This window comes from Microplitis demolitor, chromosome 2 (genome assembly GCF_026212275.2).
Source record: "Microplitis demolitor isolate Queensland-Clemson2020A chromosome 2, iyMicDemo2.1a, whole genome shotgun sequence".
Classification (NCBI taxonomy): Eukaryota; Metazoa; Arthropoda; class Insecta; order Hymenoptera; family Braconidae; genus Microplitis; species Microplitis demolitor.
The window spans coordinates 5,775,592-5,795,484 of NC_068546.1; the positions used below are offsets into that span (position 1 = coordinate 5,775,592).

At 32.3% G+C, this 19,893-nt stretch overlaps 2 protein-coding genes across 2 annotated transcripts; both read right to left on the reverse strand.

The window, feature by feature from the left end:
• Nucleotides 1-315: 315 nt before the first annotated feature.
• LOC106693754 (uncharacterized) lies at nucleotides 316-5,769 on the reverse strand. The gene is made up of 3 exons (XM_053743251.1): nucleotides 4,260-5,769; nucleotides 1,365-2,486; nucleotides 316-1,157 (listed from the first exon to the last, which is right to left on the reverse strand). The coding sequence occupies exons 1-3, from the start codon at nucleotides 5,767-5,769 to the stop codon at nucleotides 316-318; spliced, it is 3,474 nt and encodes a 1,157-aa protein (XP_053599226.1).
• A 138-nt stretch (nucleotides 5,770-5,907) lies between these two features.
• LOC106693752 (uncharacterized) lies at nucleotides 5,908-7,134 on the reverse strand. The gene has a single exon (XM_014442790.2). It carries the CDS (start codon nucleotides 7,132-7,134, stop codon nucleotides 5,908-5,910), a length of 1,227 nt encoding a protein of 408 aa, XP_014298276.2.
• Nucleotides 7,135-19,893: the final 12,759 nt, after the last annotated feature.

Here is a 19,893-nt window from a genome sequence, read left to right on the forward strand (position 1 = left end):
GAGAAAAAACCCAAGGGTTTTTCTAATCTTAGTACAATGCAAAAAATAGAAATATAAGCACGGTACAAGGTCGGCTTATGACCATAAATCACCATGAAAAACTTGAAAGTTCCTTAGAAAATATACTTAAATAATTATAAATAAAGTTTAAGATAATGTTAAGCGTTACACTCCCCCGGTTGAGAGTTGTACGATCAACTAATTGATTTTATAATAAAATTGATTATTTGAGAAAATACCAAAAAAAAAAAAAAAAAAATATAAACTTATGAAAATCTATGATAAATATTAAGCAATAAAATATCTTATTGTCCTTTAGTCATTAATGTCTCTATTTATTGGTAATGGTGCTAGTCCCTTTACATTACGGATTAGTTCACCAGTAGATGTTTTCACTCGCACTGTTCTTATCACTCCGTCAGCGCTTTCACAAGCCTCTAACACCCTTCCCAGGCGCCATTCAAGAGGTGGTATGTTATCGTCTCGAATAATGACAATTGAGCCTTCTTTGATCGGATGCTCTCCTGTCTGCCATTTATGTCTGATATTTAATTGATGTAGGTACTCCTTGTGCCACCTTTCCCAAAAATGCTGCTTGATTTTTTGGATTTGTTCCCAACTAGATAATCGATTCGATGGAGTATCTATAAAATTGTTTTCAGGTAGACTCATAAGAGAATCGCCAATAAGAAAGTGAGCAGGAGTGAGAGGGACAGGATCATTAGGATTAATGGAAATATTTGTTAATGGTCGCGAATTGAGAATAGCCTCAATCTCTGTAGTCAGCGTATTAAATTGTTCAAAAGTATAGAGTTCATTTCCCATTACTCGTTTTAGATGATATTTGAAAGATTTTACAGCTGCCTCCCAAATTCCTCCAACGTGAGGAGATCGAGGAGGTATAAAATGCCAGGTTATATGTTTAAGTGTTAAATAATTGTTCACTTGGAGTTTGTGTTGGTCAGATGCAAATAACTCAGCTAATTCCTTTAACTCATTATTGGCACCAACAAAATTTGTGCCGTTATCGGAATGAATTGAAGCGCTTAGTCCTCGTCTTCCAATGAATCTTCGTAGAGCTCCTAAAAAACTCTCTGTACTGAGGTCACTAACAGCTTCAACGTGAATCGCCTTGGTTGCAAGACAAATAAAAATCGCTACATATATTTTTATTCTATTCTTATTACGAAATTTTTTCTCTTTTATGAAGAATGGTCCACAATAATCTATTCCTGTATGGATAAATGCTCGACCCATAGTTATTCGTTCCTTTGGTAAATTGCCCATAATGTAGTTAACAGGAACAGGCTTTACTCTAGCACAACGTACGCATCGCCGTATGATTTTTCTTGTTTGATTCTTACCATCAATAGGCCAATAATTTAAATGCAGATTGTTTACAGTTAATTGTACGCCACTGTGTAAACCATTTATATGTTCACGTTGAATAATTAAATCAGTTATTTTATGTGATTTTGGTAATAACATTGGATGTCGTTGATTATAAGTTAATTCAGATTGCTGAATTCTACCTCCTACTCTAAGGATTCCATTTTCGTCAATAAATGGCCTCAAGCATAAAATTTTACTTTTCGTTGATAAAGGTAATTTTTGTTGAATGCATGATATCTCTTTTGAAAATGCTTGTTGTTGTACTAATTTTAGTGTAATAATTGAAGCATCTTGAAGTTCTGAGATTTTGATATCACCCTTATTTTTATTTGAAATTTTGAAACGAAGACATAGTGCAATAATGCGTTGTAATTCCGAGTATGATGAATATCGATGAAGAATATCGTCGTCTATTGTTTTAGTTATTAAACAAGTGATTTTTCTGAGCTCAGGTATCTCTGTTAATTCTATATCTAGATTCGAAGGTTGTTTAGGCCATTCTTCTTCTCTCTCGGATAGCCACACTGGTCCTTTTCTCCATATAGTCGCTTGGGCAAACTCTTCAGGTAGCATCCCCCGAGATAATAGATCAGCTGGATTGTCATACGTACGTACATGCCTCCAATTTGTGGGTTCTGTTTTAGATTGTATCTCAGATACTCGATTAGCCACAAATGTTTTAAGCATGTGAGGCGATTTACGAATCCAATGAATGGTTATCATAGAATCCGTCCAAAATATTGATTCGTTAATATGGATGTCGATAGATGATTTCACCTTTGAATATAGACTTGCTAAAAGTAATGCGGCGCACAATTCTAATTTTGGGATAGTTTGAGCAGTTTTGATAGGAGCAACTCTTGATTTGGCACAAAGTAATCCAATCTTCACGTTACCGTTTTTATTGGTTGATCTTAAATATATGTAAGCTCCGTAAGCCTTTTCACTTGCGTCACAGAAACCATGTAGTTGAACTTTAACTAGTTTATTATGCAACATTTTACGATCGAACGATATATCATTAAGTATTGTTAATTGATCAATAAATGAATCCCAAGCGGTTTGAATTCCCATTGGTACTGATTCATCCCAGTCTAATTTTAATTTCCAAATTTCTTGTGTTCCGTCGATAACGGAAGTCTGATGTTAATTGTCATCTTATTAACGTAAAATTTCAAAACATTTAAAAGAGTCACCACCTGGCGGTACGTAATTTAAATTCACCACCACGTCGAGTCGCACCGCAAACGCGCGCGCTCATTATAGCGTCGGTTTCGCTATGTCTCATCGTCGCACTTATGCCTTCAGCATCTCTCTGTCGCACGGTTGTCTGATTTTTCCGTTTGGTCGAACCAACGCACCGGTGTCACCGCGTTTTTCTGCACCAGTTGACTACGAGTCTTACTACCGAGCGCACACACTGTGAGCATTTTGGCTATAATTCTCAAGCTAACAATTCTAATTTCATTAAATAAATTAATTATCTGTTATAATTTAACTGCATCGTAAAGAGATAAGTATTCCTTGACATCATCCAGGTATTAATTGGACTTATTTCATAAAAATTAACCCATATTTTTGTCAATCTCAAATTCCCGTGGTTACTGCGTCGTATTTAAAACAAGTCGGAACCTGTTACGCGTGGGTCCTACCCATTCAACCCGGGATTCCTTTCGTGTTTCATTGATTAGTCAATTTAATTGTGTTCGGCATTTAATATTAATATTAATATTAATATTAAATAACAACAATACAATTAACAGTGACTAGTTAACAATTATACATCATTCATTATTATTAAACATTCAGTATATCTTGAGGTGAAATTTCCCGCTTTCGTCATTATTATCATTGTTAATAAATATTCATCCGTGATCAATTACTTAAGTTCAGTATACATTCAAGTAACGGCCTAGTCGCCAACTAATAATCGGTCAATTCTAATTGATCAGATTCAATTAACTGCAGTAAATATTCGTCTCTGTCACGAACATAACCAAGTAATCTAATTCAATAGATTTGATCTAGACATCATTCCATTCAACGACTAGTCGCATCATATTGTCCATCGGCAATAACATTGAATTTCCAACTTCTGCAAGCTAACTGCAAGCTATCAGCATTCTGCGCGATTCGAATCGTAAGACCGATCTGATCCGTCGGTAATCTCGCCTCTGCGCATACATATATTCGAAGCTTTCATCAATTAAACGGTCTCTAGTACCAAGTACTATCCAATTGTTCCCCAGCGGACAATTGGAATTTCTTTGCTTATATACAGACGTGTATATCTTGCATATAATTCTTACAACGCAATACGACGATCCAGCATCGCGTAATATCTAACTGTATACGTTCATACATACATCTAACACGCATACACTCATACATATACGTTGATCTTGTGTCAAATGTTCAACGAGTTATCATCATCCTTCTGATATCAATATTTTCATACCGTTCATTGTAACTTCTTCAAAGGGTTTTATGCCGTAGTGCTTTCCCTAACTTTTTGGGTCCAAATATATTCTTCAATTTGATACCCAATCACGACTTTTATTTAATACTACCCAATTCACCCATTCATCCTCCTCATAAATTAATTTAAACTAGAATACTAATTCAATTTTATTTTCAGATCATTTAGATAATTAAAAAATAAGTTAAACAATAGAAAAAAGGGATTAATTTCCCACTAACATCTTGCATTAATATTTTTATAGTAACTATTACCGGGTTTAAAAGACCTAAAGGATCAAATATTTTAGATATCTCAGAAAAAATAAACCTTTTTGTAGTTGAAGATAATTTGAAAATAGACTTGAGAGTGTAGATTATTTTATCTTGTTGTGAGTCCCAATACATACCTAAGGTTTTTAGGGTTGGGTCGTTTTTGTCTTGTAATTGCTTGTTTATGCTACAGTCAGGTAAGTCTTGTAACACCTTGGTTGAATTGGATGCGCATTGTCTAAGATTGAAACCACCAGCTTTAAGAAGTGCAATAACTTCGTCTCTTAGTTGAATTGCTCCTTCAGTTGTTTTGTCTCCGTCTATGTAGTCATCTACATAAAGACGTCTCTTCAGACTAGCAGCTGCTCTTGGATATCGATGTTTTTCGTCTTCACATAATTGATGGATAGATCTGATAGCGATAAATGAGGCTGGACAGAGTCCGAAAGTGTCAGTAGTTAATTGATAAGTTGAGATTGTTCCATCTTGTTCTCGCCACAAGATACGTAAATATTTTTGATCTTCTTCTCTTATTAGAACTTGTCGGAACATTTTTTCAATGTCTCCAGTTATTAAATATTCAGGTATACGAAACCAAAGGACGTAAGACAGCAGATCATCTTGTATAACGGGCCCTACCTCCAGTGCGTCGTTGAGTGAGACACCTGTGCTAGACGCTGCAGAGCTGTCAAAGACCACTCGTACCTTCGTTGTTTGACTTGAATTCTTGATTACGGCATGATGGGGTAGATAAAAACCGTCTTCCGGTTCCCCTTTTATTTTGATCATGTGTCCTAATTCGATGTATTCATCAATGACCGCTTTATATTGTTCATATAGATTAGGTTCCTTTTTAAATCGTTTTTCGATACTGAACAAACGTTTTAAAGCCATGCTACGTGATGATCCAAGTTGTGTTTTCTTTTCATTGAAAGGAAGTGCTACTACGTACCTGCCGTCTGCATTACGAGTAACATGTTTTTTGTAATGTTCTTCGCATATTGCTTCACATTTAGATAAGTGTTTGATATTAGTAACTTCTTCGATTTCCCAGAACCTCTCTATGTCATTTTGTATCGTTGTTAAATTACATTTTGAAAAGTTGTTGAATAATTCTGGTATAGTTCCTCCTATTATCCATCCAGCAAAGGTCTTCTGTAGGTATAAGTCTGGATAGGGCGATTGACATAGTCTTATTTGTCCAACACAAAGGAGAGATAAGGATATACCTGCACCGAGCAACAATTGTACTGGAGCTGGCTTGTGAAACTCTGGGTCAGCTAAATTGATGTTTGCGGGAATGTTGATGTTTTGACGATTGATTTGTTGATCTGGAGTTGACGTTATTTTTGGTATGATTAAAAAATCGATAGTTTTCTTATATTTGTTATTGTTAGAATAGATAGTTGTAGTAATCCATTGATTAGCTATTGTAGATAATTCATTTAATGCACCAATAGGTACATGACATTTCTTCTGTGGTAAGTTTGAGACTGATGCAAGATCACTTGAAATAAAATTAGTAGAAGAACCAGTATCGATAATTGCTCGACAAAATATTTTTGATTTATTCTTATCGATGATATAGAATGAGGCCGTCGGAATGACGTCATTTGTTGGGGTGTCGATGCTTAATGACTTGATCATACCTGAGTGTAGTCATAAGGCATCATTGTGGACTGTAGGCGTTTTGTTTATATGAAGAAAGGTATGATGTTTCTGGTTGCAATGTCGACAATGACTTCCCTTACAATCATTATATAGATAACCTACACCTAAGCAGTTTTAGCATAGACCTGCCTTTTTTGTTAATTGAATTCTTTGCTCTATGGGCGATGAGATAAATGTTTTGCATTTGTAAACTGTGTGTGCATCTTTACAGATGGGACATGGGTATGTATTCTGAATAGCTGTGGTTGATGTTGGATTAGACGTAGATATTAATGGATTTTGTTGATTATTGTTATACAAATTATTAACTTTATTAGTAGTCACAAATGACTTACTGTTTGGTTGATTTTGAGGTTTACCGTTTGGTTTAAAATCACGATTATATTTTTGTGGGTTTTCTTTTGACTCAGATGTATACTCTGAGCAATTACCACGTTTTTCTAAGAATTCAATCAAAGAAGTATATTTTGGCATTTTGTTATCGGATAGCGTAGATTCCCATTGAATTTTGGTATGATTATTAATTTTAGTGAGTAAGATATATAAAATACACCCGTTACATTCTTCTACCTGCTCATTCAAGGATTTAAGGGCACGTAAATGTTGCCTGAAGATGTCGATCAGGTCATTTAATGCTTCCGGAGTATCCCTTTGCAACCGAGGATAGTTGTTTAAAATTGACCAGTGCTTCAGCATAGCTTTACGTGTATTATCGTATTTCCTTTGTAAAATATCCCAGGCTATCTTGTAATTAGTTTCCGTTGGTTCGATTGCTTCTATTGCACGAGCTGCTTTTCCGGTTAAACTATTTTGTAAATATGTAATTTTATCTACTCCCGCAAGAGATTCGTTATTACCGATTCGAGATATAAACATATCTCGAAATGATTGCCATTTTTCAATACTACCATCGAATTTAGGAATAGATATTTCTGGAAGTCGAATGTGTGGTTTCATAATTGCCACTGGATCATTATTTTGAGAAGGATTGTTGTTGTATTGAATAGATGAAGCTTGTTGCTGATCACGAACGTTTTTGTCAACTTTAGCTGTACGATCGTGTGTAATCTTGCGCGCTGATGCGATTGTATTGTAATAATATTCTTCAATTTCAATTACTTCTTTATTGTGATCTTCTGCGTTGTCTTTATCATGTTCAAGTAAATCTTCGTGTATTGTGTAAATTGAATTAAAACTGTCGGTAAGGGCTTCAACTCTGGTTTGAATCTGCTCGTTGCTAGTAGATTCGTTAGAATTTGTAATAAATGTATTTAATCGCGTGATTCTACTTTTAATGTCTCCGCGACGACGTTTTAAGTTTGTGACTTCTTTAGTTGCCATGGTAATGGGTGGTTGTTTTACAGGAGAGTGAGTAAGGGTCATATATAGTTTGAAGAATTAAGAATATTGGAATTGGCGATAAACAGAATGAGTCTTACCTTAAACGATTTGTCGATTTTAGATGTTGTTGGTGATGATGTCTCATAAATGCCTTGATGATGTTGTAGTTGAATAGAAGCCGTCTATTTGTCGATTGGAAATCTTCAATGGATGATTTTTACTTGTTACACAACACTCACTTTACAAATGTTATTTTTATAAATTTTTTGAAGAAAATAGTTTTTTGATATTATTATTAATTAAATGGATTTAATTAATCCGGCTCGAAGGACCATGTTTTATTTCCCGTACTACAAATTAATGGAGTGAGGGTATTTGTAAATAAATTGAAGTTGAATTTCACTTAATAATTACTATTATATTTTAATTGATAAAAAACGCACTTATTTAAATTATATAATTATGAATTGTTAAACTTGAACTTATTGATAACTCGTTAATAAACTTAACTAATTGATACACTCGTTTTTGATAAATTGATGTAGATGGATAGATATAGATTGTTGGATATTGATAGAGATCAACGGATAGTCGAAGACCGGCGACTTCCAGTTCTCAGTTAGAAGTGTCTCGATTTTTCACTTAAGGTTTTTGACTGAAATTCTCAGTGTACTTAAGAAAAATGGGAAAGGGCAGAAAAGGTGTGGTTGATTTTGTTTAAGTAAAAATTATTGGTCATGTATTATTATGGGAGTAGGAAGGAGGATCTTGAAAACTGTACGAAAATATTCGTAGAATAGAAAAAGTAACATATGTTCTCAAAATGTTACTTGAAATTAAGAAAGTTTGAAGTAGAAATATCTAAATTGTTTTATTGAGGATTAAAAAAAAGAAGACGCATTTTATGTGAGAAAAAACCCAAGGGTTTTTCTAATCTTAGTACAATGCAAAAAATAGAAATATAAGCACGGTACAAGGTCGGCTTATGACCATAAATCACCATGAAAAACTTGAAAGTTCCTGAAAAAAAATACTTAAATAATTATAAATAAAGTTTAAGATAATGTTAAGCGTTACAATAATTAATTATCCATTTATAATTGGATGAAATTCTAACCGTGCTAATACTGCTTGTGTGTTATCAGTATAATTCTTAAGTTTATCATTTGGTAATCTTAGAGATTTATTTAATGATTTAACATTACAAAAGCTAATTAACATTTCAAATTAATGGTATAACTCATTGATATCTTCTAAATTATCATTAATTTTCATTATTCTACTATTTGGTAAAGTATTATATTCCCTTACATTATTTTTGTTACCTATTAAAGGTGCTTGTTGTTGCCTTGCTCTTGCTAGATATTGCGTTGGCCCTGGTTGCTGATTAGACTCTGGTTAGGTTCACATGAACCTATTTGTTAATAGTGTAAGATAGTTTTCGTGGCTGTTTACAGTCGGTTGCGACATGTGTATTGGTGTAGCTGTAGTTATTTGTTGAGGTCTTTTAAATACTCAATTTTTTCTAGGTGTTTTTAATAGGTCAAACATACTTTGAATAGTAATCCAGATAGCAAAATGACATCTTGATGAGTTCTGAATGAGTTTCTATTTATGATTTGGACGTCTCATCAACAACATTAAGAAGTCTTTAAGAAGTTCTCAAGATGTCGAATGAGCCACCCAGCGAACTCAGTTAGACGTCTTTATAAAGAGTTCTCAAAAAGTTATTTTTTCTGATTTCGTAAATAAGACTTCATTATGAATTCATCAAGACGTCTTAAGGAGCTCCTAATTTTGGTATCATGAAGAAGTTAAAAAAAGAATACATTTAGACGTCATAAAACTCCGTCTTATTCATTGAGTCTTCAAGAACTCTTCATGGAGTTCTTAAAAATAATACCTTTAAGTGATTATCATAAGATTCCTCGAGGGCTTCTTCAAAAAGACATCGTAAAGCAGTCATTCTGACTCAAATGCTGTCTGGGAAGCAGGATGTTCACCCCTCCAGTTGACACACGCTGGTGTATTTTCTAGCTTTACTGTACAGTCTTTTGTCTTATGATTTCCTCTACACTTGACACATTTCGATTTATAGTGGCAGTTAATTGTACCATGTCTATAGCTCTGGCAACTATAGCACTGTGTTACTTGTTTAAGATTCTTATATTTCTCCCATTTGACCAATATGCCACAGATGTCTTTAATGGCTACTATATTTTATCAGCCTCATGATATCTCATGATACTGCAGTATCATACGGTATTGACACATAATAAATTGCCGATTCAGATTGCATATTATCTCGTGCTTTTATTTTAATTAGTTTCTCCTTGTTCTTTGACGTTTTCTATTATATCATTTATTTCCAAGGGTTGTAATCCTTTAATGAAAAATTTTTTGTCTACTTGTTCTCTTTGTGAGTAGGTATGATATTATATTTTCAGTTGGGTGAGGCTGCCAATACTGTCGTTATGTTTCATTTCAAAAGTTGTGTAAAATATGATTTTTCCAGGCAAGTATTTCATTTTCAACGTAGGTAGTGTTTCTTTTACTAATTTGAGAAATGATGAAGTTTGCTGTCGAGTTAGCGTTGTAATATCAGGAACTATAGGTATTACTTGTATTTTACTTTTAGTTTTAGTCAATTCTCGTGGTTGTGCGTGTACTGACTGTGTCTTCATTTCTAATTCTAATTCATATTTCGATGATAATACTCCGAATCGGTTGCTTAATGAGATGTTAATACCCGCAGTCCTTAGGTTTTTTTTCCTGGACATGTTGTTTTGATTTTTTCTTTTGACAGGCTTAAATTGATTTACTTTAGCCAGATGAGCTAGCAGTCCATCGGCTTGAAACTGATTTAATATTTTGTGACCCTGCTGGTCACTGTCCATTGGACGTCACTTTCTAAGCAGTAGCACAAATGCATTGTCAAAAGATGCAAAAATATGACAAATAAAGTGTTTATATGATTAAATCACACTTTAAGGTTAAATGTATATCTCGAAATTTTCTATCAATACTCATCGAGTTTATCGTATTAATAATCAATCGTAATCTCAATAATCTTCAAGAATCGATGTATTTTCTCTTTGTGAATTCAAATGAACTCTATTTCCTTTACCTAACATATTTACTATTTTCTTAATACTTAAATTTACCTATTTGACTGCCCGGTTTTATTAAATCAAATCACCCTGATTAAAAAAAGGTATTTGACTCACAGGATTAAAAAATTTATATCCTCATGAATTCTATCCAATCCTGAAAATATAATTCAGAAGGATTCAACAATTCAAATTTTTTAACTATGTTAAATACTATTTAATTCTAAAAATATGATTTAACAGGATTTGAAATGATTTAAATCGTTTAATACTGTCGAATGCTTATAAATCCTAAAAATATGATCAATTAGGATTTAAAATAATTGAAAATTTTAAATACTACCAAATACTTTTAAATCCTAAAAATATGATTCATAATGATTTAAGATGATTGAAAATTTCTAATACTTTCAAGTATTCAAAATGTTTGGATAAAATAAGATATGAGTTTTGGTTTAATCCGTTTTTGTATAGTTATATATAACTTTATAAAGTAATATATATAATAATTGCCATAAAAAAAAAAAAAAAAAAAAAAAAATCCCCCCGACTAATGGACTCTAACCCAAGTCCTTCTAGCCCGAAGTCTGAGCTGTTGTCTACAGTGTTGTATTACACATTTGACAATAGGATTTATTGTACAGTCGAGTCAAGTTATAAGTCCGGCTTGTATCTTTTTCTTTTAACCAGACTCACGTTAATATGAGAGAGACACTAAAAGGACTTATAACGCGACTCGACTGTATTTATTTCAATTCACATAAACTTAAGAAAATTCAAGACATCAATAAATGATTGATTGTGTTATTAGCATTGCATTAAATTATATTATTATTCATAGAGTAAAGAATCCATTACCGGTATACCCACTTATATCCGGGCGATAATGACTTCTTCCGGTAAAATAAAAAAAATCAGAAGTTAAAATTTTTCAAACTTATTTAAAATTTTTTAAATTCTATATCTCAGTTTTTTATAACTTCCCAGATAGCAAAATGACGTCTTGATGAGTTCTGATTGAGTTCCTATTTATGATTTGGACGTCTCATCAACATCTTAAAGAAGTCTTTAAGAAGTTCTCAAGATGTCGAATGCCACCTAGCAAGCTCAGTAAGACGTCTTTAAAAAGAGTTCTCAAAGAGTTATTTTTTCTGACTTTGTAAATAAGATTTCATTATGAATTTACCATGAGGTCTTTAAGGAGCTCCTAATTTTGGCATCATAAAGAAGTTAAAAAAAGAATGCATTTAGACGTCATAAAACTGACGTCTTATTTATAGAGACTTCAAGAACTTTTAATTAAGAGTTTTTAAAAATGACATCTTTAAGAAGTCATCATAAGACTTCTTGATGACTCCTTCAAAAAGGCTTCGTAAAGCAGTCATTCCGACTTGAATGCTGCCTGGGTTAAATCGTTGTTGAAACTTCAAAATTTTTTTGCTGTCATCCTGCTTCTGGTCTTGTTAATGTATTTCTAAGAAATTTGTCTTTCGAATCTAATGAACCAAGCTGGGAATATTGTATAAATGTAATGAATAAAAAAAGTTTAAATGCGAAAAATAGTGTAAGATCGGAAGATCGAGCATTTGTGTCAAATTGTGTAACAGCATCGATCAATAGTTCAATATCCACTTAAGGTTGTCGTACTTATAAAGGTATTGTGTACACTAGCAAATCTTATACAAAATAAAAAAAAAAACTAATAACTCTTTTGTGCTATTGCATAATAATCGCAAAGCAGAGATGAGTAATTTTTTCATTGAAGAAAAAAGACCATACATGAATGCCAATATCCTTTATGTAATACAAGTGCAAAATCTAGACCATCTCTGGGAAATACGAAACGACGATAATGATGTTAAGAAGTTGCCGATAACCAGGATAAAAGAAAACTGATCGAGCTCCTTGAGCACGAAAACATTGTTGTGAATACATTTTTGAGCTCTTCGAGCTGGAAAATACTCACGTATGCCATTGTTGTCGGAAAAAACTGTTTTTTTAGCATTTCTTTCTCCCACGATATCTTACGAATGAATTAACCGATTGAGATGGTTGTGGCGGCAATCAACGCGTTTTGTTAGATTCTTGTGCTGATTATATTTTAGAATTGATCGATTGAGCCATTGCTGATAAATTTGAAAAAAACTAAAAAAAAAATATTTTTTGTTTTACTTCCATATCTTAGAGTCTATTTGATCGATCGATTTGAAATTTTCAGAAAAGCTGACGGCCAACAAACTCTTTCGATTGTCACCTCAAATATTGTAATCAGCCACTTCATTAAAAAGATATTAAGAGTTTACATCTATACACACACACACACACACACACACACACACACACACACACACACACACACAGACACACACACATACATACAGACACTCGGATATCCTTCTGAAAATAGTAAGAATGGCTTTCTACGACCTCAAAACGTTAACATCTGATGAAAACTCGATTTTCGAAAATCGGAGTGAAAACAATAACTACCCGAAATTTTTGAAAATTAATAATTTTCTTAGCGGGAAGTTAATAAAAAAAGTGGTCTGTACTTTTGACCGGACCTACCTATCTTAATGTATTTCGACGCGCTAAATCTGAAGTTATTTTTGCCCGTACACCCTCAAAATTTCAAGTAAATTGAAGAAAACCATAAAAGTAAGTCATTACTGCACACGCGCGTTAACCAACCAAGTAGTGGGAGAAAGCCCATTGACATACTATGTGAAGAACAGTCTATAATTTAATCTTCAAAGGAATGGGCTTTCTCCCACTACTTAGTTGGCTAACGCGCATGTGCAGTAATGACTTACCTATAAAACGATGGTGGGAGAAAAGCCCATTCTTTTGCAGACTTAACTATACAGTATAACTATGCGGCCATATTTATCATTTCTTCGTGAAACTTGTTAGCGTTTACATCGCAGTGTTTACTAATAAGCTCAAATATTTGTTGATATTGTGTAGATATTTCGGTTAAAGGTTTCAGTTACTATGGTTGACTCAGCGTATTCATTTGTTTCAGTGCTTATCAATGATGAAGACATTGATATATCGAAACCACCACCAACTCCAGGGAAATCAATTGAACGGGATTTTCCTGATATCTACAAAAAATTCGACCAGCCGACGAAGCCAATTGAATTGAAATCGACAGAGGTAAAACATTCTATACAGCATGTTAATCAAAAATATAATTTTAGTGTTTTAGATAAAAGAGGAAAAAAACAAGTCACGATCCGACAATTTCCAAACCAGAATAGGAGTCGATGGATTGAGGAATTATATTCTACCAGTGGCTCCATTAATAGTGTGAGGAAGACTAGAAATGTGAAACGGGTTCAAAAACGAAAAGGGTGCTCGTTACAAGAAGATGCTATTCCATACGAGAGTAAGAAGCACAAAAGTTCTTAATTGATAACAACAAAAATTTACGTGATCGATATTTATTAGTTGTAGTTTATAAAGTTTCTTATGTAATATCACCTTTTTCTGCATGTTCTTCAAGTAATTGAATTTTATATTCATTAATTAACTTTTTTCAGTTTATCGCATGTTAGTTTTAAGAAATAATGACAACCGGCCGGCTTGGCCACTAAAAATATTTTATTTTTTGAGATATATTTTATATTAATATGTTGCTAGAACACTGGGTTCTGAATATTTTTAAACACGCCAGTAGAAACTACTTCTGACTGCCAGTCCTCAGCCTGGGAAAAGTGTGAAGGGAAATATATTAAATCAAGTACACGTTCAAACACATATATATGTGTAAAGGGTCATAGCGCGAGTCTACTGTGTTTCTATATCGTAGACATAGTGGTATTTATCCTCTCATTTTCGAAAACTTTTTTAAAATAAAATTTTTTTTTAAAATTCTTTTTTTAGTCGAAAGATAATTAACTGTCCGTCTTAAAATTATAAAAGTTTGCTCATTTTATATAGTTCTGAGCACTAATTTTAGTAATTAAATTTAGCTAGCATATACTATAGCACCCCCGATTTAGAAATATATATAAGCCAAATAAACTCAAGATTTAGATTCAACAGATTGAACTGCATAAAATTCATAATCGATCTATTAATCTAGCTCTATAAAATTTATTTTATCACAATAACTTCAATTTTTTGTTATCTTTGTCAGATTTTGATAGTTTTTCAGTCTTGTAATTCTTTATTAAATAAAAATTTTAACAAGTTGTAAATTAATATAAATTTGAAGTTTATTTGGCCCGTTAGCCCTAAATTTTTTGCTATTTTCAGGGACTTTCTTGCAATTTACTTAGATTTTAAATGGCTTATAAACTTCAAATTTGGATACAGCGGACCAAAATACATAAAAATCATACTTAGTCTATAGTTCCATAATTTCTTTTCTTACCAAAACTGCCAATTTTTGGCAATTTTTATGGTTTTTTTCAATTTACGTGAAATTTTGAGGGTGTACGGGCAAAAATAACTTCAGATTCGGATTCAGCGCGTCGGAATACATTAAGATAGGTAGGTTCGGTCAAAAGTACAGACCACTTTTATGTTTTGCAGGCCGGTTTTTATTTTATTCTAATGAAATAAAAACATTATTTCAGGATTAAAGAACTTTCATGATATAATGTAATTTTAATAGTTATTATACTAAAAATTATGTTTATCATTAGAAAATTTAAGTTATCAGTAAGATAATAATAATGATAATAATAATAATAAATTTCCATTCAGGCTCTTGGACTATTCATACTATAAAGAATAGTGTCATGATTTAGTCTAATACTAAGTATTTCTATTCATTTAATATTATGGTCAATGCCAATTTTTTATACTTAATTCTATTACTAATAATTATCAAAAGACCACCACCTGAGTATCTGCTTGGTCTGTCTTTTTTTTAACGAGGAGTATAACCAATTAATTTAAAGTTACATTTATTAGATATCTTTTTTTCGTTAATTAGCATAATGTCAATGTTGTGTCTTACTATAAAATCTTCCAATTCATTCGCTTTGTATTTTACTCCATTGGCATTCTGATAGGATATACTTATATTTTGCTTAGTCGAATAATTGTCCATTATAATTAATTATCCATTTATAATTGGATGAAATTCTAACCGTGCTAATACTGCTTGTGTTTTATCAGTATAATTCTTAAGTTTATCATTTGGTAATCTTAGAGATTTATTTAATGATTTAATATTACAAAGGCTGATTAACATTTCAAATTAATGGTATAACTCATTAATATCTTCTAAGTTATCATTAATTTTCATTATTCTACTATTTGGTAAAGTATTATATTCCCTTACATTATTTTTGTTACCTATTAAAGGTGCTTGTTGTTGCCTTGCTCTTGCTAGATATTGCGTTGGCCCTGGTTGCTGATTAGACTCTGGTTAGGTTCACATGAACCTATTTGTTAATAGTGTAAGATGGTTTTCGTGGCTGTTTACAGGTGGTTGCGACATGTGTATTGGTGTAGCTGTAGTTATTCGTTGAGGTCTTTTAAATACTCAATTTTTTCTAGGTGTTTTTAATAGGTCAAACATACTTTGAATAGTAATCCAGATAGCAAAATGACATCTTGATGAGTTCTGAATGAGTTTCTATTTATGATTTGGACGTCTCATCAACAACATTAAGAAGTCTTTAAGAAGTTCTCAAGATGTCGAATGAGCCACCCAGCGAACTCAGTTAGACGTCTTTATAAAGAGTTCTCAAAAAGTTATTTTTTCTGATTTCGTAAATAAGACTTCATTATGAATTCATCAAGACGTCTTAAGGAGCTCCTAATTTTGGTATCATAAAGAAGTTAAAAAAAGAATACATTTAGACGTCATAAAACTCCGTCTTATTCATTGAGTCTTCAAGAACTCTTCATGGAGTTCTTAAAAATAATACCTTTAAGTGATTATCATAAGATTCCTCGAGGGCTTCTTCAAAAAGACATCGTAAAGCAGTCATTCTGACTCAAATGCTGTCTGGGAAGCAGGATGTTCACCCCTCCAGTTGACACACGCTGGTGTATTTTCTAGCTTTACTGTACAGTCTTTTGTCTTATGATTTCCTCTACACTTGACACATTTCGATTTATAGTGGCAGTTAATTGTACCATGTCTATAGCTCTGGCAACTATAGCACTGTGTTACTTGTTTAAGATTCTTATATTTCTCCCATTTGACCAATATGCCACAGATGTCTTTAATGGCTACTATATTTTATCAGCCTCATGATATCTCATGATACTGCAGTATCATACGGTATTGACACATAATAAATTGCCGATTCAGATTGCATATTATCTCGTGCTTTTATTTTAATTAGTTTCTCCTTGTTCTTTGACGTTTTCTATTATATCATTTATTTCCAAGGGTTGTAATCCTTTAATGAAAAATTTTTTGTCTACTTGTTCTCTTTGTGAGTAGGTATGATATTATATTTTCAGTTGGGTGAGGCTGCCAATACTGTCGTTATGTTTCATTTCAAAAGTTGTGTAAAATATGATTTTTCCAGGCAAGTATTTCATTTTCAACGTAGGTAGTGTTTCTTTTACTAATTTGAGAAATGATGAAGTTTGCTGTCGAGTTAGCGTTGTAATATCAGGAACTATAGGTATTACTTGTATTTTACTTTTAGTTTTAGTCAATTCTCGTGGTTGTGCGTGTACTGACTGTGTCTTCATTTCTAATTCTAATTCATATTTCGATGATAATACTCCGAATCGGTTGCTTAATGAGATGTTAATACCCGCAGTCCTTAGGTTTTTTTTCCTGGACATGTTGTTTTGATTTTTTCTTTTGACAGGCTTAAATTGATTTACTTTAGCCAGATGAGCTAGCAGTCCATCGGCTTGAAACTGATTTAATATCTTGTGACCCTGCTGGTCACTGTCCATTGGACGTCACTTTCTAAGCAGTAGCACAAATGCATTGTCAAAAGATGCAAAAATATGACAAATAAAGTGTTTATATGATTAAATCGCACTTTAAGGTTAAATGTATATCTCGAAATTTTCTATCAATACTCATCGAGTTTATCGTAATAATAATCAATCGTAATCTCAATAATCTTCAAGAATCGATGTATTTTCTCTTTGTGAATTCAAATGAACTCTATTTCCTTTACCTAACATATTTACTATTTTCTTAATACTTAAATTTACCTATTTGACTGCCCGGTTTTATTAAATCAAATCACCCTGATTAAAAAAAGGTATTTGACTCACAGGATTAAAAAATTTATATCCTCATGAATTCTATCCAATCCTGAAAATATAATTCAGAAGGATTCAACAATTCAAATTTTTTAACTATGTTAAATACTATTTAATTCTAAAAATATGATTTAACAGGATTTGAAATGATTTAAATCGTTTAATACTGTCGAATGCTTATAAATCCTAAAAATATGATCAATTAGGATTTAAGATAATTGAAAATTTTAAATACTACCAAATACTTTTAAATCCTAAAAATATGATTCATAATGATTTAAGATGATTGAAAATTTCTAATACTTTCAAGTATTCAAAATGTTTGGATAAAATAAGATATGAGTTTTGGTTTAATCCGTTTTTGTATAGTTATATATAACTTTATAAAGTAATATATATAATAATTGCCATAAAAAAAAAAAAAAAAAAAAAAAAATCCCCCCGACTAATGGACTCTAACCCAAGTCCTTCTAGCCCGAAGTCTGAGCTGTTGTCTACAGTGTTGTATTACACATTTGACAATAGGATTTATTGTACAGTCGAGTCAAGTTATAAGTCCGGCTTGTATCTTTTTCTTTTAACCAGACTCACGTTAATATGAGAGAGACACTAAAAGGACTTATAACGCGACTCGACTGTATTTATTTCAATTCACATAAACTTAAGAAAATTCAAGACATCAATAAATGATTGATTGTGTTATTAGCATTGCATTAAATTATATTATTATTCATAGAGTAAAGAATCCATTACCGGTATACCCACTTATATCCGGGCGATAATGACTTCTTCCGGTAAAATAAAAAAAATCAGAAGTTAAAATTTTTCAAACTTATTTAAAATTTTTTAAATTCTATATCTCAGTTTTTTATAACTTCCCAGATAGCAAAATGACGTCTTGATGAGTTCTGATTGAGTTCCTATTTATGATTTGGACGTCTCATCAACATCTTAAAGAAGTCTTTAAGAAGTTCTCAAGATGTCGAATGCCACCTAGCAAGCTCAGTAAGACGTCTTTAAAAAGAGTTCTCAAAGAGTTATTTTTTCTGACTTTGTAAATAAGATTTCATTATGAATTTACCATGAGGTCTTTAAGGAGCTCCTAATTTTGGCATCATAAAGAAGTTAAAAAAAGAATGCATTTAGACGTCATAAAACTGACGTCTTATTTATAGAGACTTCAAGAACTTTTAATTAAGAGTTTTTAAAAATGACATCTTTAAGAAGTCATCATAAGACTTCTTGATGACTCCTTCAAAAAGGCTTCGTAAAGCAGTCATTCCGACTTGAATGCTGCCTGGGTTAAATCGTTGTTGAAACTTCAAAATTTTTTTGCTGTCATCCTGCTTCTGGTCTTGTTAATGTATTTCTAAGAAATTTGTCTTTCGAATCTAATGAACCAAGCTGGGAATATTGTATAAATGTAATGAATAAAAAAAGTTTAAATGCGAAAAATAGTGTAAGATCGGAAGATCGAGCATTTGTGTCAAATTGTGTAACAGCATCGATCAATAGTTCAATATCCACTTAAGGTTGTCGTACTTATAAAGGTATTGTGTACACTAGCAAATCTTATACAAAATAAAAAAAAAAACTAATAACTCTTTTGTGCTATTGCATAATAATCGCAAAGCAGAGATGAGTAATTTTTTCATTGAAGAAAAAAGACCATACATGAATGCCAATATCCTTTATGTAATACAAGTGCAAAATCTAGACCATCTCTGGGAAATACGAAACGACGATAATGATGTTAAGAAGTTGCCGATAACCAGGATAAAAGAAAACTGATCGAGCTCCTTGAGCACGAAAACATTGTTGTGAATACATTTTTGAGCTCTTCGAGCTGGAAAATACTCACGTATGCCATTGTTGTCGGAAAAAACTGTTTTTTTAGCATTTCTTTCTCCCACGATATCTTACGAATGAATTAACCGATTGAGATGGTTGTGGCGGCAATCAACGCGTTTTGTTAGATTCTTGTGCTGATTATATTTTAGAATTGATCGATTGAGCCATTGCTGATAAATTTGAAAAAAACTAAAAAAAAAATATTTTTTGTTTTACTTCCATATCTTAGAGTCTATTTGATCGATCGATTTGAAATTTTCAGAAAAGCTGACGGCCAACAAACTCTTTCGATTGTCACCTCAAATATTGTAATCAGCCACTTCATTAAAAAGATATTAAGAGTTTACATCTATACACACACACACACACACACACACACACACACACACACACACACACACACACACACACAGACACACACACATACATACAGACACTCGGATATCCTTCTGAAAATAGTAAGAATGGCTTTCTACGACCTCAAAACGTTAACATCTGATGAAAACTCGATTTTCGAAAATCGGAGTGAAAACAATAACTACCCGAAATTTTTGAAAATTAATAATTTTCTTAGCGGGAAGTTAATAAAAAAAGT